The sequence below is a fragment of the Lampetra fluviatilis genome, chromosome 2, assembly GCF_964198595.1.
Source record: "Lampetra fluviatilis chromosome 2, kcLamFluv1.1, whole genome shotgun sequence".
Lineage (NCBI taxonomy): Eukaryota > Metazoa > Chordata > Hyperoartia > Petromyzontiformes > Petromyzontidae > Lampetra > Lampetra fluviatilis.
The window spans coordinates 1,351,823-1,375,507 of record NC_136276.1 but is presented as its reverse complement, the minus strand read 5'-3'; the positions used below and the strand labels follow the sequence as shown (position 1 = coordinate 1,375,507).

Sequence of the window (23,685 nt, the reverse complement as noted above, 5' to 3'; positions counted from 1 at the left end):
TTTCTTGGCAATTGCCGATAAACCCGGGACTTTGAATGTCCAAGGAAGTCTGAAAGATCTCCAAAGGTAAGAGCTACCTCCTCGACAAGCACGCGATCCTGGGAACAAGCAGGCAATCCTGGGAAAGCCAGGACGGGTGGCAACCCCGGTCTCGTCACATCCCACGAACAACAACCGTGATGACGCCACCGATTCCAGGCACCTTGAGGCCACGTGATGTTGTGTGGGAAGGCTCGCTGGGCAGGGGGCCACCGATGTGCCCTTAAAATTCGCACGTGGCTCATCCCATCACGGGTGTTCACAACGTCTCCCAGGGATCTCTAGGTCCGCCGTTCTCGCTCTCAATCATCGCAGCGCGGCGTAATTTCAAACGCGGAGTCACGCCCCCCCCCCCCCCGCTGCTCCCTCTGAGTGAGATAATTGAATCTGTCCGGACTGCACCTGCCGGACGGGCGTTTTGAGTAAACAGCTTGGTTGCAACCCCCTTTGTAAAACGTTAGAACCCACTGTATGTGACGTATACACGTGGACGGTGTTGTGTGTTGTGAGTGTTTACTCCGTGGGGGAGCGGTAGTGCAGCGGTTAACGCTACGCCGCTCTACGAACCCGGCGACCCGAGTTCGATTCCCGCTCAATGCCAACACCAGTAACGATATCTGAACCGGTCCTCGGCCTCAAATGATTACCTGGTACCGTGTGCAAAATCATAGCCACTGGGAAGACAAAGGCGGCCGGGCGTGGTGCTGGCCACCCACGCCCTCGTGCGCCGTGCCGGCCTTCATAGGTGCTACTCGCTAACAGCACTTTCCCCAACTCTCTGTTAAGGCCGTACGAGGGATCTTTGTCTTTGTGTGCTTACACCATACGTGTGTGTTTGCATATATGTATGTGCGTGCCTGTGTGTTGGAACAAATGTGGAGCGGGAGTGTTGGGATTCGTGCACCCCACTGCAGAGCAGGCGTCCCGAGTTCAATTCCTGCTCAAGGCCGACATTGCTGATGGTTATCTGAACCGGTCCTGGGCCTCCGCTAGATCGACTCAGCCTTAATTGAGTGCCTGGTGCGGTGTGTAGCAAACATCAGCGCTGGGGAGAGACAAAGACGGCGAGAGAGGGTGTTGCTGTTTTTATCCATGGCTGGGAATCAAGCTCGGGTCACCGGGTTAATATCGCAATCCGCTCACCACTTCACTGCCGCTTCACCCAATCCAGGTTTATTTCAATAAAATAATTCCAGACATAGGTTAAACCTTCACCTCATGGCGAGTATAACAGACGCACAAGTACATTCATTAATTCCACCATTTGAAACCTGTTGAGATGGATCACTGCGCTGTCGTATACTTATTTTGCAAATATGCATTTGAGTCGCGAGGATTAAATGCATGCTGCAATGAAGATAAAAACCGCTTAGGTTTAATCAAATTGTCGATTTTAAATGGTAATCAAAAGTTCTCACTGAAAATGCATCCTTGGCCGTGGGTCCCAGCTGAGCTGAATTAATCAAAGCGAGTGTCGAGTCGGCCACATTAATCTATGACGAGACGTAACGCCGTCGTCACCTGGGCGCACACGGGATACACAATCGCAAGCAAATACATCAGTGCGTGAATAATGACCTCACTGGCGCGTTAACGGAGAGTGCATATAATGGAACAAAAATGCAGTTTCGCGAAAATACACGATCGTGATGATCATGAAGATAATTGCTCACACTGTAAAGGATTATTAAAATATATTTGCGTGGTTATTAACAAGAGGACACTTTGCCATGATTATGATTATTATTCATGATAGCGATGACGATTTTTTTAAATGCCAATGATGCTTTGTGATGATGAAGTGATGGCGATGACTAGATTGTTGATGGCAATTATGATAATTACATTTTTAATGATGATGCTGATGGTTAGTGATGGATAGATGATGATCATGATGATGATTTTATGATGATGATGATGATGACTATCTGATGACGGTTACGATGGCGACGATGATGATTAAGATAATGACGACGATGATGATGACGATAATGTTGACAATGATGACGACGGTGAGATGCTGACGACAACGATGACGATAATGATGACGACGGTGATGACAATGATGATGATAATAATGATGACTTTGATGACGATAAAGACGACGAAAAATGCCTCGTTCTTCCCCAGCGCGCCCGTGGCCACGTGTTGACACTGCCCACAGAGATCGCGTCCCCTGGGCCCGGAGTCGCGGCGCCGTGCTCAGGGCTCGCCGTGCTCTCAATATTTCATGCCTGAATTGTATTCTATTGCGTCCGGTGCCAACACCCCTTGCTATTGCATGAATAATTAATGGCGGTGGATATTAAATTGGAGCGAGAGTGCACACATTAACCGTGCTCGCTTAACTCAATACGGGAAGGGAGACGGAGCGGCGAGTGTCGTCTGCTGAGAGTTGGGAATTTTTTTCCTTTCTTTAAAAGGTTATTCATTGATCATCCTTAATTTAACCAGAGGTGAGAGCTACCATTAGAATCATCATCATTATCATCATCATATGTCTTGCAAGGGAGATGGAGGAAGCGTATATATTTCAAACAGGTCTCCCTTGAGAGTTAAAGACATTAAATGGAGATAAAACAATTTTTAGATTTTGTAAAAATAACCTGTAGGATTCCACCCCCCTCCCCCACCGCCAAATTAAATAGTTCAAGGTGAGAGAGGAATATTTAATTAAAATATGATGTCATCAATAACCCAGCCCACACCCCATCCCTTCACCACACACTCGTGCAAAACAAGGAGTTGTTTTTGTTGTTGTTGTTAAATCTGCCACAAGATGACGGCCGTTCGTGGGAGGCTGCCATTGACGGTTGCCGTGGTGTCGCCGTGGTTACAGGTTTGTGATGACCTTCACTCTGCACCCCGACTGGATGCTGCTCATGGTGTTTATTCACACCCAGCTGACGGTGACGGTCACCGTGAGCCTGCTGCTCATACCCAAGGTACGGGTGGGAGGGGGGGGGGGCTTAGGGGGGTGGGAGGGGGGGCAGGGAGGGGGAGGGAGAGCCGGGAGGGAGAGGGACATGAGAGTGAGGGAGATGAGGGGTAGAGAGGGAGAGCCGGGAGACAGACAGAGAGAGTAGCAAGGGAGAGAGGGAGCGAGAGTTGGAGGAAGAGAGGGGAAGGAGGGAGAGCAGGGAGAGAGAGAATGCAATAAGGGTGAGATGGAGGGAGAGCAGGGAAAAGTGGGAGGGGGGGAAGGAGGGAGAGTGTGAGGGGGGGGGAGGAGGGAGAGCAGGGAGAGAGGGAGGGAGATCGGGGAGGTAGGGAGAAGCAGGGGTTAGCAGGGATAGTTGGGGGGAGACCAGGGGAAGGGAGGGAGGGGGAGGGAAGGGAAGGGAGGGAGGGGGATCAGAAGGAGGGAGGGAGGGGAGGGGGGAGGGAGTGAACCCCCTGACATTGCCCACTGTTGCACGCGCGCTCGGGACCCATGGACGGGTAAAATGGTGCTCGTTACGTTGTCATGCCGACACGCGTTTGCTCACCACACCAGTGAGGCTTCAGCGCGTTGTGCCGCCGCTAATGTGTGCGCGTCAAGTTAAATCGGACCATTCCATTCATATTTTTTTATTGTGTTTTTTTTTTGGGGGGGGGCTTTTATTTATCTTGCAATTGTTCTATCGGGGTTCGTAAAAAACAAAGAGTTGCGTTTGAAATGTTCAATTGTTGATCAATTGCGTGGAGCCCTCCTTTGATTTGCTTTCATTCAATCTCTGTTCACTCGATCTGGCCACAAATGAATTCCGGTTTTCCTAAAACAATCAGCTGTCGGGTAATAATACAACCCAGAGGAGAGTACCTCACATCGCGTGATCCGATCTACCGTCGCCGTCGTAGTTCTCAGCCTACGGAGGGCAAACATGAACTCGGACGCGAGAATAAGAAATAACGCCTGCAGAACTCGGTGTGGCGGCTGCGGTTCTGGAGGCGCCGTTTCATATCTCGGCACTGTGACGACTTCAACAAGTTTCATTAAGTACAGGAGATTTGTATCGTTGGAAATTGTAACCGTGGCGGAAATCTACATTCATTTGTGGCCAGATCAAACTGTCGGCGCGCTCGTGTGAGATTGGAAGATTGCGAATGTGCACTTCTAGTAGACGTGCAGCGTTGGGCCAACGTTGGCATGTGGTGGGAACCGTTGGGCCAAAGTTGGGTCAACAGCCCGTGTTTAACGTATTTCTACATCCGTGCTGTAGAGTGCATGTGCGCGCATGTGCGATTCATGACACGTGTGCGTGTCATGATGTATGTGTACGTGTTCATGCTTGTTTTTATGTATGTACAATTGCTCAAGTTCTGCGGTTCTCTGTATATGAAGCTGTTATCGGCCAATTAATGAGTGTTTACATGTGGGATGAAATCGAAGCAAGCGGAGAAAACCCACGCATGCAAGGGGGAAACACTCTATCCCGTACAGAGGAAACAGGTGGAGTCCGTGTTTCTGCTGTGCCGCCTTCTGGCGAGCCAGGGTACAGCTCCTCCTCGACGCCCGCGGGAAGAGAATCTCGCGACATTGATGCCTCCAAAGTGCCGGCTTGCGGGCATGCCCGCGAACAGCACTTGCCCCAACAGTCTGTTACAGGCTACAAGGGGGAATCTTTGTCTTTGTTCCCCGCTTGCGCCCACCTCTCGCCGCCTGCCCCCCCCCCCCTCCGCGTGCAGTTCGCCTGCTCCGGAGCGACGCTGCGGGACGACATCGCCGCGGAGGCATACGAGGACGAGCTGGACGTGATGCGGCGCTCGGGCTCCTACCTCAACTCCAGCATCGCGTCCGCCTGGAGCGAGCACAGCATGGACCCCGAGGACCTGCGGGTGAGACGCGGGGCGGAGGGTGTGGAGGGGTGGGCAGCTACGGTGGCTAGGAGATATTAACTACCTCACCTGGTATGCCGGAAGTCGTGGGTTCGATCCCAAACGCTGACGCCTGCTGAAAATTGGGAGTTTGCGGTGTCTGTCTCCCAGCGGTCACGTGGAATTTTCTCCGTATTCTCCGGTTTTTCCCTCCACATTTAGAATCACGCGTTTAGAGTAACTCGTTGCTATACATTTCCACGTGATAAGCCACTTCATTGAGCTATCATTTGTGGCCAGGTCGCTTCTGAAAATAGCTATAGAGCTCAGCGGACTTTATTTGGTAAAATAAAAAATAGTTTAGTTTTATTTACGGTGGCCCCAATGGTAAGGCCATGACCGCTCGAGGTGTAGCGATTCATCAGTTCACCATCATCGGTCATGAACTATCCACTGCTGGATTAAGGCCTCCCCGAAGCCGTTTCTCACAGTTCTGCACAGCTCCATGGAATGTCTGCACGTTGAACTGCTTTTGCACCGTACGTAGCCGACCGTGCTTATCGCGAGGCGCGTGCCGTTGTCCACGTTTGTCGTTCACCGAGTATTGCCTCGCCACCGCAGGACGAGCTGAAGCGGCTGTATGCGCAGCTGGAGGTCTACAAGGGCCAGAAGATGCTCTCCAACAACCCGCACCTGCAGAAGAAGCGCAGCTCCAAGAAGGGCCTCGGCCGCTCCATCATGCGCCGCATCACCGAGCTGCCCGAGAACGTCGTGCGGCAGAGCAGCCGCGAGGAGCGCGACCGAGGGGGGGGCGGCGGCGGCGACGGCCACGGGGCGGGGGGTTCGGCGGGCTCCGCGCACGGCCCCCACACGCCGGGTTCCTGCAAGCGGGTGGCCATCGCCGCCGGCACCGTCGCCACCGCCGGCGTCGCCGCGGCGCCTTCGCCCACGGCGGAGGTGGCGAAGGGGGGGAGGGCGGAGCAGCAGCAGCAGCAGCGGTCGTCGACAGCGACCGGCACCACGAACCACAAGGCGTTCGCCCTGCCCAAGTCGTACAGCTCCTACGACCACTTGCTGGAGCAGTCGGAGCCCAGCTCCGCGTCGACGTCGGAGAAGGCGGAAGCGGAACCGCTGCCCGGGGCGGGGGCCGGCTCCGGTGACGTAGAGGCGAGCTCCCCGTGGGACAGGTCGGCTCCCGGCTCGGTGTTGGCGTCCGGAAAGGAGATGAGCCCGGACGGGGAGGCGCGCGGCGAGAGCGAGTCGGTCGACTCGGCGCCGCTCGTGTGCCGCTCGGCCAGCGCGCACAACCTGTCGGCCTCCGACAAGAGGTCTCCATCGTCCGCGGTGGGCAAGCACCACCACCACCACCATCACCACCACCACCACAACCAGCACCAGCACCACCACCACTCGCTCAAGCCGTCGCTGCTGCAGAAGTCGCTCAGCCTCATCAGCGGCGCCAGGGAGAGGACGGCCGCCCTCTCGGGCAAAGTGGGCGTCAGCGAAGCCAAGACGGACGAGGCCAAGGTGGCGACGACTCCCGTGGTGGCGGCGGTGTCGGAGGCCGTGGGCCGGAAGGACCACGCCGCCCAGGAGGAGACGAAGACCGCCAAGGTTCCGGCGGCCGCGGCCACAGGGATGAAGCGCACTGTCGCCGTCGCTGCCGCCGCAGCGGCCGCCACCAACGAGGCCAAGGAGCGCGTGAAGGCCTCAAGCCTCAAGTCGCGGCAGGAGGAGAGCCCGCGGCCGCAGTCGCCGCAGACGCATCACCCGCAGCGCAACTCGTCGGAGGAGCGCCACGGCGTGACGTTCGCCGACAACACGCCGCGGCCGGAGGAGGAGTACAACCGCGAGGAGGTGTGCCCCTGGGAGTTCCAGGGCATGGCGTCCACGCCGCCGCCCCCCCCTGACCCGTTGCGCCCGCAGAAGCACGTCTCCATCGCGCCGCAGAAGCACACGTCCATTGCCGGCGCGCGCTACCACAGCTTGGACAGCACCCAGTTCGCCGGGAAGCTGCCCGAGGTCGGCCGCCACAGGGCGGCACTGGCGCCCGTGCGTCACCAGAGCCTTACGGAGGTGGTCAGCGGCGGTGGCGGCGGCGACAGCGTGAGCGGGAACGGCGCCGCGCCCGAGACGGCCACGGTGGCGGAGACGAAGGCGCCGCCGCCGGCGAGTAGCCCCGAGGACGGCACCAAGAAGCTCAGCCCGACGGCCGAAGCCGTCAAGCCGGTGCCGGCGCAGGCGGTCGGCGCGCCGCCGCAGGACAAGCCAGTGCCGGCGGCGCCGGCGGTGGTAGCGGCGGTGGCCCGTGCCGACGTCTGCCCCTGGGAGGTGCAGCCCGGGGAGGCAGACGAGCCGACGGGCGCGGAGGCCGGCGACGGCTCGGCCCGCAAGCCGGCCGCCAACCTGGGCGACATCTGCCCCTGGGAGCTGGAAGCGGAGATTCCCTCGTCCTCGTCGGGCCGCGCGGTGCACGGCCTCACCGTCTCGCCCACCGCCGCCGACGCCGCCGCCACAATGACGCCCGAGGCGCCGGCGAGCGACAGGTCCCCGGGCGGCGAGAAGTCGGCGGCGGACTCGGCGCACGAGCTTGCCGGGCACCCGAAGCCGTCGGCGAAGTCGTTGGGCTCGGCGTTCAAGAGCCTGGTTTCGGGTGGCAAGAAGAGGGACAAGGGAGGAGCGGAGCGTCCCAATCACCCGGGGGGCCCTGGCAACGACCGGGTCAGGGCCGCCGCGGCCGCGGCAGCCGCGCAGGGGACGGCCAAGCCGAGAGAGGGCGACCGATCGAAAAGATAAGGGTGGCTTTTCACAAAATCAAACGCAAGAGAACAATGGGGGGACGACGCTGCGCAACTCCCGTGCAGAAACCCGCCCAGGAACGCCCGTCGACTGCGTCGGCTCGGAAGATTGAATGTGGCGGCGCTCTGGCAGGACTGGTTTCATGCATGCAAATAAATCTGGACCGACGAGCCTCTGGGGCCGTGCAGTGACTGTAGCGCATTAGGCGGTGGGTGGGTGGGTGGGACCTGTGTTCAGTGCCTGGGTAGTTTTCCGTGCAGAGACGTGCGTGTGCGTTCGTGCGTGATTCCCCCGTCCACTCACCTGTACAATCGGTTTTAACGGCGACAGCCTTTATCTCTCCCCCTCTTAGGAAAAAGTAAAACCTGCCCGTTCACTACATATTTCTATGTATGCTGTACATGTACGTATGTATATGCAATACGCAGTTTATGTGTATGTATATATGCAGTGTTTACGTCTGGATACATCATATGTACATATATGCTGTGTGTATATGTATATAGCGTGTGTATTCATACACAGAATACATGTACCGTAAAACCATGGCTCTTGTTTTTTGTTATCCGTTGAGTTTACTTTTCGTTGGCGACGAGTAATAACCACGAACAGCAGCACGTGGCGGTCATTGCGAGCAGCGTCGCGCGTCGCCACGTGATCGTCACGTGTGTGTGCGTCACTTTTGCATGACGCACTGGGCTCCTCCCCCCTCCCCACCACCGTTAAAAATCGTTCACGGAATCATGACAGTGAAAGATCGGCACCTTCTCTCTCGATCTCAGTGTGTAGCCGGGCAGTGCCGAGCCACCTCAGGGGCCTGCCCTGACTTGGGGGTGGCTCGGCAGTGCTGGCTCCGTGAGAGCCCACGCTGCCAAGCGAGACCCCGGGACCAAAGCGTCTTCGGTCAAATCACTCCCATATCTTCTCAACCCGGTCTTCACCCGTTTAGCCGCGTTCTCCGCTCGATGAAAACAGAGTGGCGTGACACCGCACGCATCTATGCACACGTGGACGTTGCTGGAGGATCGCTTGTCGCCGCGTGGCTCCGAGTGTCGTGGCCCACCGTTGTTTTTAGATCCCCCGCGTTCCCAATGCGGGCAGCTGGCCCTGGTGAAACCAGGCTCGCCAAGGACGAGCGAGCGAGAGAGGGAGGGAGAGGTGACGATGATCTCAGCCTAAACACCAATGCCTGCACAAAACCTCACCGTGCGTTTTGTCCTCGATCGGACCTTGTCACCCCGCTCTGGCGACAGATCGACCCATTGGTAATTTGATTTATGGCTAAAACCGCCCTTCGCCAAGGAAGCGCGAACGCCGTTGAGTTTCAGGATCGGCCGAACGGATGACCCCCCCACCCCACCCCGAGTGTTTCTGTGGCTTCCACTTAGCCCCCATTGTGTCCTACAATAAAGCACGGGCTGCCCTTACACTGATGGAATTCTCAGAGCAAAGCCTTGACTTCAGCACTTTCCTTTTGTAGATCACTCCCCTAACCGTGATGTTATTGTCACGTTTCACTGTCGTCCAGTTTAGACAATCGCTTTGTTTTATTTATTTGTGCGACCGCCCCCTCGATTATCTGCGGTTTATGGGGGAGCAGGAGAGCGTCGGCGGGAGGCACGGATAAAACAAAAAGACGGAATAACGCAGAACCCGTGTCAATTTGGCAAAGCCATTGTGTCCATTACCAACCTTTAAGGGTCGCGAGGACACGGACCTACGCGTTCTCTCGCCGACGTGATTGCGGTCACACGGGCACCCAGTCCCCCAGACCCCCTCGACGATCGAAAGGAGTCGCAAAAAATACAAAGCGGCGGCGGCGGCGCGTGCGAGAGATGCAAACGAGGACCGTTAATCTGCCCGCGGATAATCGAGTTGAGGTTTATTTCTCCCCCTTCCCCGCCTGTCGTCACCGCACTGCGTTTCCCCATGCCGTGAATGGTCGGAGCGTGGCTGCCGCCGTGCATTGTGGTTCGCGTCTCTGCTTCTTCCCACTTCCCGCTCGACATCGTTTCTCAGGCCAGAACGGCGGCGTGCGCTCACGGTGTTCGGCCACGTGCGCTCGCTGTGTTCAGCGGCCTCACCGTTCCTGCCCTCGGGGGCGCGCGGCGACCACCTGCTCAAGGAGTTGGCGTCGGACGTGGGTTTTTGTTCTGATGATTATCATCATTATTACAACAGATCGAGGTTTTGCAGAGTTGGGCACTGCTCCGCGTTTGTTCCGCCCTGCGTCGTTGTCAAGGGGGTGTGGGTGGGAGGGGGAATGAAACGAGTTTCGTATGTAGCGTTTAAAGAAAATATGCAAAATACAACCAAAATGATGAAAACCATGCGTTGGCGAGCTTAAGTATGAGAGGCAATGCTGAATGTCGTATGGTAAATGTGTAACGCATAAATGGGTTTTTAGTAACCGTGCGTTAATTTGTGGTTGTCCTCGTATTACCGTTGATGTAATATATTATAAGTCTTCCCGATGGTGACTTTGCCAGGCACAGATTTCCACTCACAATGAGGCTATAACCACAAAGGTCATGTTCCATGTTCCATGTTCAAGTCCATCTGCAAAATGAATGCATGCTCTTATGACAGCGCTCCCAGCAATGGAAACCCACTAGATAAGGCAACTTGCTGGAGTGAAGATGTTCTGCTTCGATGGACTTTCATCCAGATTCAGGACTGTCGGTCAGTTCTTGGTGATGCATGCTGGCGCATACTGGTAGTTGATTGAAATGTGGAGTTGGTAAATACCAACCGATGCATCGATTTGGCGATTAACTTATGCTTCGGTCGCACCTGCAGGACGCACGTGTAGAATCACGTGACATCACGGTTTTTTCAATGTACGCGTTTCACGTAACGGGTTCGTACGACCAGTGCATCCACTCGAGGCGCTTAATTCGCTGCAAATCAATCCTTGAATCGATCAATCATGATCATTTGCCGAGTAACTTCCGCAATAACCACCGGTGTTCTGGACTTCTCACAACACGGAGCTTTTCCAAGGGCCTTGTATTCTCCCAACCCGGTACAACCAGCGCCCTTCGCGTAATCACTCCGTCAAAGATCGCTAGCGCCCACGGATCCCCATGAAAAACGTGTAAACCCCCCGGGAGGTGCACGCAGCGACAGCGCAGCGAGCAACAAACGTGGCGTGAACCCGCGACGCCGCGCACGGTCACCATCGGAAGGACGGAGCGACGGCCACGGCGAACGACGACGGGAAGGCGCTTGGGGCCGCGTGTCTCAAAAGTCGATTTTAGGGCAACGGTCGACACCATTAAATGGGCATTTACTAAAAGCAACTACGGCAACTGGGTACGGCGGTGGCACAGTGTGACGGGTTCTGTATGGCCGATGAAAACAGAGTTTGTGCAAGTGTTTTTTTCACGAATGCTCTCCAGAGTGCACAACAACCCCTCGGGTCGTCAGGCGACCTCTGGTGATGATCCGATTGGAAGTTTCCACCGCCACGCCGGCGATTTGCTCAAATTTCAGGTCACGGCATTTTTTCGCAGAGCAGAAAACGGTCGCAAGTGCTGCCAACGAGGTCTGCTGGCGACAGATTGCCCTCGAAAAAATCCCCGGTTGCGTCATGGTCTTCAGAAGGGAGCGCAGAGCGGGCGAGAGCAAACGGTGCGTGAGCGGAGAGGTCCAGGCGGACGACCAGGCACGTCCTCCATCCCTGGCAGGCTTCGTTCCCCTCTCAAACCAATTGAGCGACACGCCGCTCGCTTCGTTCCTTGTCGCCTCGCGACAGCTCGCCAACAAACAAAACGGGCCACTCGACTCCTCGACCGCTTCACCCGACCCCGAGGGTCACGCTGCGGGAGTTCGATCCTTCAGGCGCCGGCCTCTCGCCGCTGCAATCCTCTGCCGTTGTTTTTTTTTTAACGACGCCCCGTGGTTTTATTTTCTTTTAAAAGTCAAACTACCGGCGGGGTCCTCTACACACTCGTCTTGTCGCTCCGGTCGGGAAAGAATCTTTCCGCGCAAGCTGTGAAGTTTGGTGGTGTTTTTGTGGGTCTTGGGGAAAGTGCATGCTGTTGTGCCCGACTGGTAGGGGAGGGCGGTGGGGCATCTGTGACGCCTGCAGTCTTTTCTAGTTGTTAAAAACAAACGTTCCCCCCTCAACACGCTGATTTGTCGTCAATATTGTTACCGCACCGTTAGCCATTACCACTTCTTATATATTACAAACGATATACATACTGTAACATTGTGCAATATGTTTGTGATATTGTGAGGAGATAAAAGTGCTTTACACAAAAAAGAAATCCAAGTCCCGCAAGTCCAATGGTTTTTCCTCTTTTATTTTCGTCACACTCTACACGAACGCGATATTTGTGTGCGTGTCCACGTATTGGTTTGCGACGTGCGTGATGGTTTACTCCACCGAAGGGCGCATCTCCTCGGCACGTGCCACATCTGACTTGCGTGCAAGTGCTCACCGATGCCTTGAAATGCGAAGCCGTTCGAGCGCGTTCACGTCGCACGCGGGACGTTCGTCTAACGAGCGTCTCAGCCGAGGGCATGAGGCGGCGAAGACTTCAATCGTAACTGCGGAGGTGCCCGTGTTGATCCTTGGTTGGGTAAACACCGTGGCTTGCCAAGCGTTGTTGAATGGGTGCGGCTTCGAGGTGGCCAGGAAGATGGCAGCGCTGTCACCCCCCTCGTATGCGTGGGGGTTTTCTCCGGCGGGTGCAGGTTACCTCTCAATTGCGAAACACGCTTCACAGGTAATAGCCAACGCAAAACAAAATTATTTTTAGGTTTATCCTGCGTAAATCAGTGGCTGGGGACATCCAAGGGAAGATCAAGCTCCGTGAAGGCGAGCGATGACTCGCGGCGCACAAACGCGCGGTGGAGTTTTGCACTTCTCGGTTTCCGTAAAGGTACGGGTCACAGGTCGTGGTCATCCGGATGGTAGAGCTCGCTCATGAGGCGGTAGATGTAGGAAGGCGCATTGCCCCCGATGTTGGAGATGAAGAGGGTGATGAGCTCGGGAGGGACGTAGTCGAACACGGGACAGTAGACGCTCACCTTGGAGAGGATCTCGCCTGCAAGGACAACGGGGACACACGTCAACAGTGCCCCTCGCTCGAACAGGTGAGCTATGCAAAATAAAAATAGGTTTTACCCTTTCTGGAAATAAAACAGGTGTGTTAAGATGTTCCAACACCAACTAGATAGCTTTTGCAAGCAATCAGGTCTACATATAACCATACTTGTGGTGAACATGGAAACAAACATGCTCTGATGATATACATGCATTGCCTTTGAAAGTGATTGGCAGGTGAGGAGGGCCTACTGGAATTCACCGGGTCTTTTGTATGTCTGTTGAACTTCTTTCGCACCGTACGTAGCCAACCGGGCTCATCGGAGACCTTGTTAACGTTGTAAGAATGCATACCTTGTATATTCGTTTACCAATCTGAAGCTGGGGTAAATGTTCAATTTGGGACTGACGGTCAGCGCTGTGACACAATGACCCACTCTCGCGAATGACATCATCAGCAGGCCGATGCGCACTCCTTCGTTTATGGATAATTATCTAAAGACAAGCCAGTGTTAGTGTGGCCATGCAACCCAAACTATGGACCCGCACAAGTAAACCAATGTAGTCTGCGTTCCTTCAATGGAGGAATAGCAAAAGCACGAGCTCTCTCCTGAAGCTAGCATGGCTAGCAACCCTCGACATCACCATTAATCTCTTGAACAATGCCACGCGCTGGAATGGGGTCGTTAATGGTTACAGGAGATAATGCACTCCTTATGTTCTTGCTGAAGTTATAGGTTCTTTTGAACAAAATATTGAGCTCACCAATCACTTGCCAATTAAGTTGTTAAAATGTATTTCAAGGATGATTTAATTGCAAATGTTTCATGGCGCATTCAGCTGACTCTGAACTAAAACATTTATGGGTCTAAATATTTTTCCATTTGTATAGGTGCTTTTTGTTTTCATTAAAAGTCCGGCACTTTTTTCCCATCCCTCCTCCAGCAGAGCAATGTGCAAATAGGCAGCATGGGCACCTGGGTCACAGGGTGACACTCACCTTCCGAGAAAGGCAGCACCTCTTGGGGAGAGACAAATTTGTGGAACGCATCGTGTTCATTCGGAAACTAGAAAAAAACAACATTTCTTGCGGTGAGTGCTCAGAACAATGACAAACGTCTTTTTTTGTTTCACAGCCTGACAAAACCTAGGTTTATTGTAAGGAGTGTGTCAACATGAACTGTAACGGTCAAAAAATTGTCTCGACCCGCAAATCCGGAGGTGAAAATGTAATGATTCTCAGCTGACAGGGATATTTGGACTTGGCTGAAGCTGACCACCCTTTAAGCCTCATCGATCGTGTTCAGAACTTCTCAAAATAGAATTCTAGACGTGGCTGAGTATCTAGGCATGCCAGCACTATGTCAGACCATCAGAGCAACGAGCCTGCACTGCTCACATCTTGGGTTTGAATCTGGGCAGTCATCAATAATAAAACAATGTTCATAAGTTAAGTGAGTCAGTCTGGTCACCAATGACTCCACAAAAAAACACATTTGGGTGTTGAATTCAGTTAATTCGAGCTCCGGAAATTCCGATTTTTTTTTTTGGTTAGAAGTGAGATTTGCACTCTTGAGAACTTGTAAAAGGTGTGCACCTGGTATTGCTAAAGAGGCCGACTGAAGGGGGACATCAGAAGTAGTTCCATGACATCTGCAAAGACCTTTCTCCAACATTGCCACTAGCTGTGACATATTATGGACATAACACTGGTGATCCAATTGGAATAGAAATTAAAGTAAAATTAGGAAAAATAAACAAAAGCAAACGAAACTGTTATCCACGGGCTGCGGTGCATCAGCTTTTAAAGTCGACGTCGGGTAAAGCCTCCGCTCGCACTTCCTGCCGGAAAGGATCGTGCGTGTGTGCGTGCGGTCGTGCGTAGGTGCGTACGTACCTGTGGCGAGAGCTTGTACATGTGTGCGCACACGATGACCGGCGTCGAGTAGTGCTTGGCGGCCAGGGCGAGCGTCTGAGCGCCGTTCACGGCCTTCAGACCCCCGTTGGCGAGCACCGTGTGCGTCCCCAGGATTACCTGCGCATGGCAGCGGGCAGCATGTTCAATCGGTGCGAAGAACGTCCTACAAAGGCCCACCGAGGACAGAAGGCCTCCAACCCTCATGAATATTCAACTGAAAGAAGTTTTCCGCTCCGGCAGCAAAGGCCAATAACAATGGCAACGGGGGTATGAGTTGAGCAACGTCATCTAGACACGTAACGTCTCACCCTCCCAGTGCTGCGATGAATTGTTACGATATGGGGTCACGGTCCCATTTAATAATCCAGAGCATGTTGATCATTTTCCCCGTATTGTTTCCATATCTAATTATTTTTCTCCCGACTCGTTTGTACGGTAACGTTCACATGATTATCTAACATGCAATAGCATATCATCAGCATGAATGGTAAATAATAGATTCTTACACGCGACATTTGATGCATGCATCCACCATGCACGTAACGTGAGCATGAGAGAGAATTTGAATCGATGCATCGTTAAATGCCTCCACCCATAGGGTTTGTATTTTAACAAACCCACTTAAACGTGGAGCCGCATGCTGTCCTACCACTCGGTGTGCCGAGGCGTTTGTTTGCATTGCTCATCGACGCAAGCATCACAAGGGCTTGGGAGTGCGGGCTGATTACCTTGTTAACTCTGGACATCATCGCAAATATAGCAGCGTCTGTGATGAGCGTCGTCTCAATGCCGACTTTAGCCAAGCTCACCGCCAGCTTTTGACCCTGTAACGATCGGACGTCTGTGTTATTCGGTGCCATTTCAAATGAGAACGGGGAAAAAAACAAAACATCCCATGCACAGCTTTCACCTTTGCAAAAATGACATGTTTGGTTTGTCGTTAAATCTGGCTCGTGAAGACGTGTTTTATTATGTAAGCGTGATGGAGAGCGAAATGGACTGTGTGCGCTTGTGTGTAAAGGGGCGTGGAGTGTGGATGGGCACCCGTGCGTGAATTCGCGCGGGCGTGCATCTGCGCTTGTAAAGCGTGAGCATCTAGGAGAGCGCGCGTGCTCGTGCCTGTTCACATGACCGTCAATGCAGGGGCGGGCGGTGTGGGTGCCCACTCAAGGGCGAGTGTTTTTGCATCTGGCCCGATCTCATGAGTTTAGGATCATGTGCGTGCACTCAGTGGGCATCTGAAAAACAAATACGCTTTTGTGTATCAGTGCGAGCTACGGAGCCCAACGGTGTGTGTAAACAACAAGCCGCTGTGCTTTAGCGTGCAGATGTGCTCTGCTGCACACAACAATTATCATTATTAATTGCACTCTGTACCGAGTATTATGGACACTTGTGATCATTTAGGGTTTTAAGAACGTTGTCTATTAGCAACAAAATAAATAAGCAGACAATACGTCTCCTCCTTGTATCTGTTCCTCCACGTAAACATGTATTTGTTATCCTGCCCATCAACTATAAGGCCTTCTGGAAGTGTACATTATTTCAGCAGCAATGGTGCAATACAAGAAAACGCTTTCCCGGTTTTGACACACAGCATCAGCAACATCAGGGTTGCTTGAACGAATGCTGCTGAACAGTCAGATGGTAGAGCTCCGGTTCACCCTGCCACGTGTAAGTCTTTGTGGCCATTACGCAAACAAGGGTGTGAAGCCCCGCAGGTGTGCGCCTGCTATGTAGAGTTTCACATTAAATGTTCTAGATGTAGGATTGAAAAAATAGAATTTAATATTTTAATACTTCAATGTGATCACTTAATTTGCTAATTGTAATAATGTATATTCTTGGTTCTTTCGGTAAAGTCACGTAGAAGAGAAACAATAAAATAAAAAATATATAAAACAATAACATTATCATGACGTTTCGATTGCAACACAAGCAATCATCATCAGGTGGGAAAACCACAGCAAGAAAATTTGAAGAAAAAAATCGAAACGTCGTGAGAATTTTATTGTTTAATAGTTTTATTATTTTATTATTTCCCTTTTACGTGACTTTACCGAAAGAACCAAGAATATGAATCCCTGCAGTCACGAAAGCTTTCAATCAAAATGTAACAATGTAATAACAGTAAAACAATTATTTGACGAGAAATATTTTTATTTTGTAATTATTTAAGCAAAACTGACGTGGTGTGATGGCATTTTTGGTGGGGAAATAATGGAAGTAGTGCCAATGATGACATCATTTCCTGTGACATTCTTCTGCTCAAAGCAAAACTTTTTTTTTAGGATCGTCCCAATATTTTGGAAAATGTCCACGTGTGTGAGCATGCTCATGAAGGACGCGAGTGGTCAATTGGAGGCAGTCGCTCTCCAACAACGGAGGCCAGAGGAGCAACGCTCACGAGCGGAGGGCCAGGCGGCTAAAATGCAGCGAGTTGGCACAGCAGGGGGCACAGCTGGTGAATCTGCCAGTCATCTCAGTCAACCCATGGCACCCGAGTCTGTCCCGTGACCTCCTGTCAGCGAGCCTTTGACACTTCACGTGGCCTCAGTGCACCTAGCCTGGCACAGGGGCCGTGGTGACATCACCGTCGCTTAGTGGCGAATGGCGGGTATTAGAATTGATGCGTGCACGCACGCACGTACGTACGTGACAGAACGGCGCACACTCGGCCACGATGACGTGGAATTTGCGCTTGCGAGCTGCTTCCTTGAGAAACGCGTCCACGGTGCGGGACATGCCCATCGTCATTATCACCTCGTTGGAATGAATGTGCTCCAACGCCTGCATAGCTATGTTGTCCACACTGCCCTCTGCATCGAGATGGGGGAAGGCACGGGAACAGAGGGAAAGGGAGGCGAGAAATAGTTGCAGGTTGAGGGTGAGTAGATATATCTGGTAAGAGCAGCTGTGTTTGCAGATGGGGTTGTGGAATTATAAGTGATATTTTCAAGTCCCATGAGTATCAATCATGGTATATTTCATGCTATCATTTGCATGCTGCACAATAGCTGTGGATAAAACGATATCATGCACTGGATGACATCTTGGTTATCTTTTCTAGATGTGAAATATTATTTGGCAGGCTGTGGATGACATGTCACGCATCACCATAATCTCCATATGACCAGTGTTCCCTTATAGCAGTTTGGCCTACAGAGAACATTGCTACCATATCAAAACTTCACAATTCATGACCCACTCACATCATTACCCACATACATTTTCAAGTACAGAAAGATTACACAATATTGTGTGCAAGAGGTCATGGTTGTGGGTGGGAAGGGGTCATGGATGTACTGCGTAGGTTATACAGTCGTGTCTTCGGGTTATACCACGTGGTGTTTGACTCCCAAGTGCTCAGAGCTTCGTCAACGACTGAATATGCAGTTCCTGAAAAGCTCCCAGCGCGCGAATAAAGACACTGGGCACCAAGCAAAGCACCACGCGGTACGACCCGGAGACCGTTCGGACAAATCGTGGTTCGGTTGTGGGCAGTCACGGTAGGTAGTGGGAGGGAGGCAAGCGGGTGTCTGACCGAGCTCCAGGAGCAGCTCGTTGATGGCCTCGATGACGATGGGCTTGAGCTGGCTGTAGCTGCTGCTGAAGTCGTCGCTGTGCTGCCCGGCAGTGAGCAGCTTGTGCAGCGATTCCTGCGGGTCGCCTTCCTCGCTGTGGCCCCGCAGCCTTCGTCCCAGCAGTGTCAATGTGATCGGCATTTAGTATTTGTTAGTTTTTATTTTATTTTAGTCAGGCCTTAGTCTTAGGATGTCATTTAGTCATTCTCTTAGTCGAGTCGGCCTACGTGTTAAACCCACTCTTAGTTGTGGAACACATTCATCAGAAACACTGCTGTAAAATAAAACATGTATAAGAGGCAACATTTTGGGTAATGACCTTCTTCATTGCACTTGGATCTTCTTCATGTGCTATGAAGGGCCATTTCCCAAAATGTAGCCCGTTAAATAAATATTTTTAAGGTAGTTATTGATGAATGTGTTGAGTTGTTTTGTGAATTGGGCTTGTGCACCACTGCAAATGCACCATAACCAAATAATTCGTTCAAGTTATTGAATGCTAGTGTGAGGTGCACGATATTTTCAATCCCCCCAGTATAATCTGGTCTGCCAATAAGTGAACTCAGGAAATATTTTTTGTAAACATATATTAAATTACCACTTTTGGTCTTCCTCGGAGCACTGCTGTCTCTAGCATCAATACATTATCTTAAGCTGCAACTTCATTTAGAAGAGTTAATTTCGTCTTGCAATCGTCAGTCAAGCTTTGGTCTTTGGTGGGTATCAGTGAATGCCATTGTCACACTTTTCATCCTCTCATAATCGTTGACTAAAACACAAGATGAAAAATACTTTGCTCACGAATACTTTCATCGCCGATTTCGTTAACAACAAAAACAGCGCTTCTTCGGATCGGGCCCAAAGCGACGAGGTGTCTCGCGAGCGAGGAAAAACTTCGGAGATGGCGCGGGCCGACTACCCCACCCTGATTACTAATCTAGTATATAATTACAATAACCCCCCCTCCTCAAATCGTTGCACCTGATGAGTTAATGAGTTAATGATGACGTCACCCTGCTGCTGCTCTATATAAGAACGGGAGACAGAGCAGAGCCTCACCATTCTGGCGAATTGCCCGATGATGCTGGATGCAATTACCAGCGAAACGTCGTACTGAAATTGTAAATGCTGTGGTTTCACGCTTCAACACACCAGTGGGCTAAAGCAGTGAACTATTTGTCTTTTGTCAACGTGACACTTTTTTACTGATTGGCCGTGTCGGGTGGTGGAGGGTTACGACACATTTATAAATAACGCGATCTAAACCCAAAAACGTTGATTATGAATAATATTGGTCGCGAAAGCCTACGTGTTAAACTACCCCACCCTACCTGGCGTACTCCTCGCGGACGATCTTGAGCACGCGCCGGGTCATGTTACCCAAGGCCGTCTCGGAGGGCTGGGCCTCGGCCATGCGGCGTCCCACGGAGCGGATCACGTCCATGAGCTCTCCTGCCGGCACAGCAAGCGGAGAAAGCGAAGACGCAGCGGAGCGCCCACCGTTTACGCGTGTCCACACATGCAGTCCCTTGCGTGCAGGTTTGTGTGGGCACGTGTGAGCTTCCCGTCAATGGGTCCCAACGTCTGTGTCCCTGGTGTATCGCTCAGTATCGAGGGCATCGTGAGGATGGCATGCGAGCAAATTGGTAAGCGCATTGAACTACAAACTCCCAGACATCGAGGTTGAATTTTTGGCCACAGTTAACATCAATGGCAAATTATATTTGAACCATTCCTGGGCTTCCCTTTGGTCGACTCAGCATTAAATTAGCACCTGGTGCTAAGTGTAAGCATCATCACTGGGGAAACAAAGACAACTCGGCATCGGGCTGGCCACACCACCCTCTTGCACTGTGCTGGTTTCCACAGCAGTCTAAAATGCCCGAGAGGTTTGTCATTCACTGCCACCGAGCATGCGGCGTGTAGCGGTGACGCATTGGTATCGTGGCACCGCGCTAGAAGCTCGTAGGGATCAGTTGGACTCCTGGCCATGGAGAACACCGTGGACACGAACTGTGTATAAGGTCAACTCCAAGTGAATGCCTCCGTATATGCCCAGCTAAAACAACGTCTCACCAGTGAACCCACGTCTGCCATTCCCCGTGGGTGTGCATGTACTGCCCCCCCCACCATGCTCATCTCTCTCGTGTCCCCCCCAGTTCTCCTCTGCCACCCCAACCATCATTACCCCCCCTCCTCGCCACCTCCTTCAATCCCCGTGCCCTCTTTTTCCTGCTCTTTATCTGCAGGTCTTTCCCTTCGCCCGTCTCCATCTCCTCACGCATCATCTCACCTCTCCCACCCTGTTCACCCCCCCGCCACCCAGGCTCCCATTTAACCACTCATCGGCCTAGCCCCCTCGTTCAACTGAATTCCTCACATCCCAAGTGTCCCTTAACCCCAACACTGCCTCCCTCCCCTGCTTACCCCCCAGACCCAAACCCCAGTCCACCTCATCCTAAACCCGTCACGCTCTCGCTCGCCGCTCGTTACACGCGTGCCCCCCCCCGTACCCACGTGCCCCCCCCCCCCTTTACCCGCGTGCCCCCCCCGTACCCACGTGCCCCCCCCCCTTTACCCGCGTGCCCCCCCCCGTACCCACGTGCCCCCCCCCTTTACCCGCGTGCCCCCCCCCCGTACCTACGTGCCCCCCCCCCCCTTTACCCGCGTGCCCTCCCCGTACCCACGTGCCCCCCCTTTACCCGTGTGCCCCCCCCGTACCTACGTGCCCCCCTCCCCTTTACCCGCGTGCCCCCCCCCTTTACCCGCGTGCCCCCACCCCCCTTTACCCGCGTGCCCCCCCCCCTTTACCCGCGTGCCCCCCCCCCCCTTTACCCGCGTGCCCCCACCCCCCTTTACCCGCGTGCCCCCCCCCCCTTTACCCGCGTGCCCCCCCCCCCTTTACCCGCGTGCCCCCCCCCCTTTACCCGCGTGCCCCCCCCCTTTACCCGCGTGCCCCCCCCCCCTTTACCCGCGTGCCCCCCCCCCTTTACCCGCGTGCCCCCCCCCTTTACCCGCGTGCCCCCCCCCCCTTTACCCGCGTGCCCCCTCCCCTTTACCCGCGTGCCCCCACCCCCCTTTACCCGCGTGCCCCCCCCCCTTTACCCGCGTGCCCCCCCCCTTTACCCGCGTGCCCCCCCCCTTTACCCGCGTGCCCCCCCCCCTTTACCCGCGTGCCCCCCCCCCTTTACCCGCGTGCCCCCTCCCCTTTACCCGCGTGCCCCCACCCCCCTTTACCCGCGTGCCCCCCCCCTTTACCCGCGTGCCCCCCCCCTTTACCCGCGTGCCCCCCCCCTTTACCCGCGTGCCCCCCCCCTTTACCCGCGTGCCCCCCCCCTTTACCCGCGTGCCCCCCCCCCCCTTTACCCGCGTGCCCCCACCGTGCCTGCGCCACGGCTCTCCGCAGGATCGTGAGCGCGCCGAGCGCCACGCTCAGCGAGCCGGGCCCGGGCCCCGCGCCGCGCAGCTCCAGCACGAAGGCGTCCAGCCGCTCCGTCAGCTCGGGCTGCAGCTCCGCGGACGACATCCCGGGGCTGGCGAGCCTCAAAGTCCTGTAGCCCCCCACACGTCTCGTAGGGCCCCCCACACACGTCTCGTAGGGCCCCCCACACTTCTTGAAGGCCCAAACGTCCGGCACGAGACAGTAGTGGGATTATCGATTCGCGATTCCAGCACCTGCTCGGTTAGATTTTGGATCGTCGATTCGTTTTACGCCACATGGCTTGACGGAATCCCTGCCGTAGCTGCGAGGGTTTACATGAAAGGGGTGTAAAGATTTACCACCGCACCCACCCAACCAATTCCGATATTAAGCTTAGCGTTCCTGTTTCGAGTCAAAATTACTCTCCCAAGATGAACGGATTTTTTGGAATCGATTCCTGTGCATTTCAAATCCAGTTGGTGGAGGATTTGGGATACTGGATCGTACCGTGGGGCCTATGTGGCCTGCGATGTTTCCATCTGAGGCGGAAATATTTCTCCTTTACACTGTGAAGAGTTGCCACGGTTAGATGTTTCTTGCGAGGAGGACTTAACGGTTTCATTCACGTGAATCTGCAGCACGAAGATAATATGAACGGCACAGTAATCAACCCTATTGCGCTAATCGTGAACGTCGGAATCGATCTATTTCACAATAATGTATTGCCGAGGACAGCTTAAAAATCACCAACACCTATTATTATCGCGGGTGGTATAAGTTTAGAACATGGAAACTGCATTACGCCCTAAAAGGGGATAAAGTTATTTTTTTTTTATAATTGCTACGACTCAATGTGGCTTCCTTGGCTAGATACGTGATGATTATCATGGCACGTGGCATGAACATGTGCTGAGAATGGGGCATTGGCTCCACACATTGCCGATTACATTTGTTCCTTTCAAGGCAGTGTTATTGAAAGTTGAGTTGCGATGTGTTTGTTGTTGGTTTGCGTTTGCGCACCACTGCCAACGCAACAGCACCACTACCACCACAGTGAACTATAGTCAATGTGAATGTGATATTTTATTGAGGGACTGTTATCTTGGTGTGGTCTGGGACTGTTTTGTTGTTTTTGCTGCCTTGCCCAATGTTGATAAATCCGACACAATGCATGTATTTTATTATTTATATTTAGTGACTTGTTTACAATGTTCTGTATTTTACACTCCCGTGTTTTGTTTTGTATTTTTGCTGTTGTCACTTGCTCACCCGCCCCCTACTGGGCTTGTGTTAGAAGCGCCAGATTCCATACCTTTCATTGTCTACCTTACGACCAATTCAGACCTTGTTGGTCACCCCGTGCCCTTATAAATGTCAACGTTCATCTTACAAAGTCCCATCACAAGGGAGAAACAATAGACACATTTGTTTGTCCGTATTGCAAACGGCTGCACGCCGTATGGGCCTGTAAACTCAATTTCCCTGTACAAGAATACGTGGTAACCCGTACGGGTTGACACGGTATGAGTCACCCACCCACACCTGTCACCCCCTTATTAGTGCCTACCTTTATTAAAGACCAATTCAGACCGTATTGTTCAACCCTCGCCCTTATAAATCTCAACGTGCATCTTACAAAGTCCCATCACAAGGGAAAACCATTTTTTTAGCCCGTATTGAAACGGTTGTATGCCGTATGGACCCGAACAATCAATTTCCCTGGACAAGAACACGGGGTATGGGTTGACGCGGTATGAGATTCTGATTCTTGAACGCATATGATGCTGTCCGGAGCACGTGGTGTCCATGTCGTTTTGGCGGCCATCTTACTAGGGGGTAGGCTCCAGAGTTGCTCGCGAGGATCCCCCACCCAAGATGGCCGCTAAACGCTCGGCTAAATCGTGACGCTATCACCCGCCGTCAGAACGTCGCAAATCTCCACTGGTGCCCTTACTCTCGGCACGACGTGCCCCTTAACGTTTTTGTTTTAATTGCACTGCTATAGTACACAGCATTTTCAAACCGACAACTTGTATATCAATTATGACCTTCACGATCCTGTTTAAAACGT

The 23,685-nt window shown here is 53.0% G+C and overlaps 2 protein-coding genes across 3 annotated transcripts in view; one reads left to right on the top strand and one right to left on the bottom strand.

Moving 5' to 3' along the window:
• Positions 1-11,933, top strand: part of LOC144939099 (metabotropic glycine receptor-like) — a 55,511-nt gene extending 43,578 nt beyond the window's left edge. The window contains exons 9-11 of the mRNA XM_078866671.1: positions 2,879-2,984; positions 4,708-4,857; positions 5,458-11,933. Of these exons, the coding sequence (XP_078722797.1) occupies positions 2,879-2,984; positions 4,708-4,857; positions 5,458-7,632 (2,431 nt within the window). The 3' untranslated portion in view covers positions 7,633-11,933. The remainder of the gene's footprint in view (positions 1-2,878; positions 2,985-4,707; positions 4,858-5,457) is intronic.
• On the bottom strand, positions 11,925-21,878 carry EIF2B2 (eukaryotic translation initiation factor 2B subunit beta). Of its 2 annotated transcripts, none has more exons than XM_078866672.1 (8): positions 21,560-21,878; positions 19,525-19,645; positions 18,154-18,302; positions 17,265-17,428; positions 15,338-15,433; positions 14,589-14,726; positions 13,692-13,758; positions 11,925-12,692 (listed from the first exon to the last, which is right to left on the bottom strand). In XM_078866672.1, the coding sequence occupies exons 1-8, from the start codon at positions 21,717-21,719 to the stop codon at positions 12,535-12,537; spliced, it is 1,053 nt and encodes a 350-aa protein (XP_078722798.1). In that variant the 5' UTR covers positions 21,720-21,878; the 3' UTR covers positions 11,925-12,534. The 2 variants fall into 2 exon arrangements, with proteins under 2 accessions (XP_078722798.1, XP_078722799.1); XM_078866673.1 differs by having other exon boundaries at positions 21,574-21,632.
• Positions 21,879-23,685: the final 1,807 nt, after the last annotated feature.

Excerpts from the sequence above, each read along its gene's own strand:
- EIF2B2 (XM_078866672.1), bottom strand. The coding sequence starts at position 21,719 with ATGTCGTCCGCGGAGCTGCAGCCCGAGCTGACGGAGCGGCTGGACGCC. Across the intron at positions 17,429-18,153 it reads CGAGCTGCTCCTGGAGCTCG|AGGGCAGTGTGGACAACATA; the intron begins GTCAGACACCCG and ends ATCTCGATGCAG. Across the intron at positions 12,693-13,691 it reads GGTGCTGCCTTTCTCGGAAG|GCGAGATCCTCTCCAAGGTG; the intron begins GTGAGTGTCACC and ends TTGTCCTTGCAG.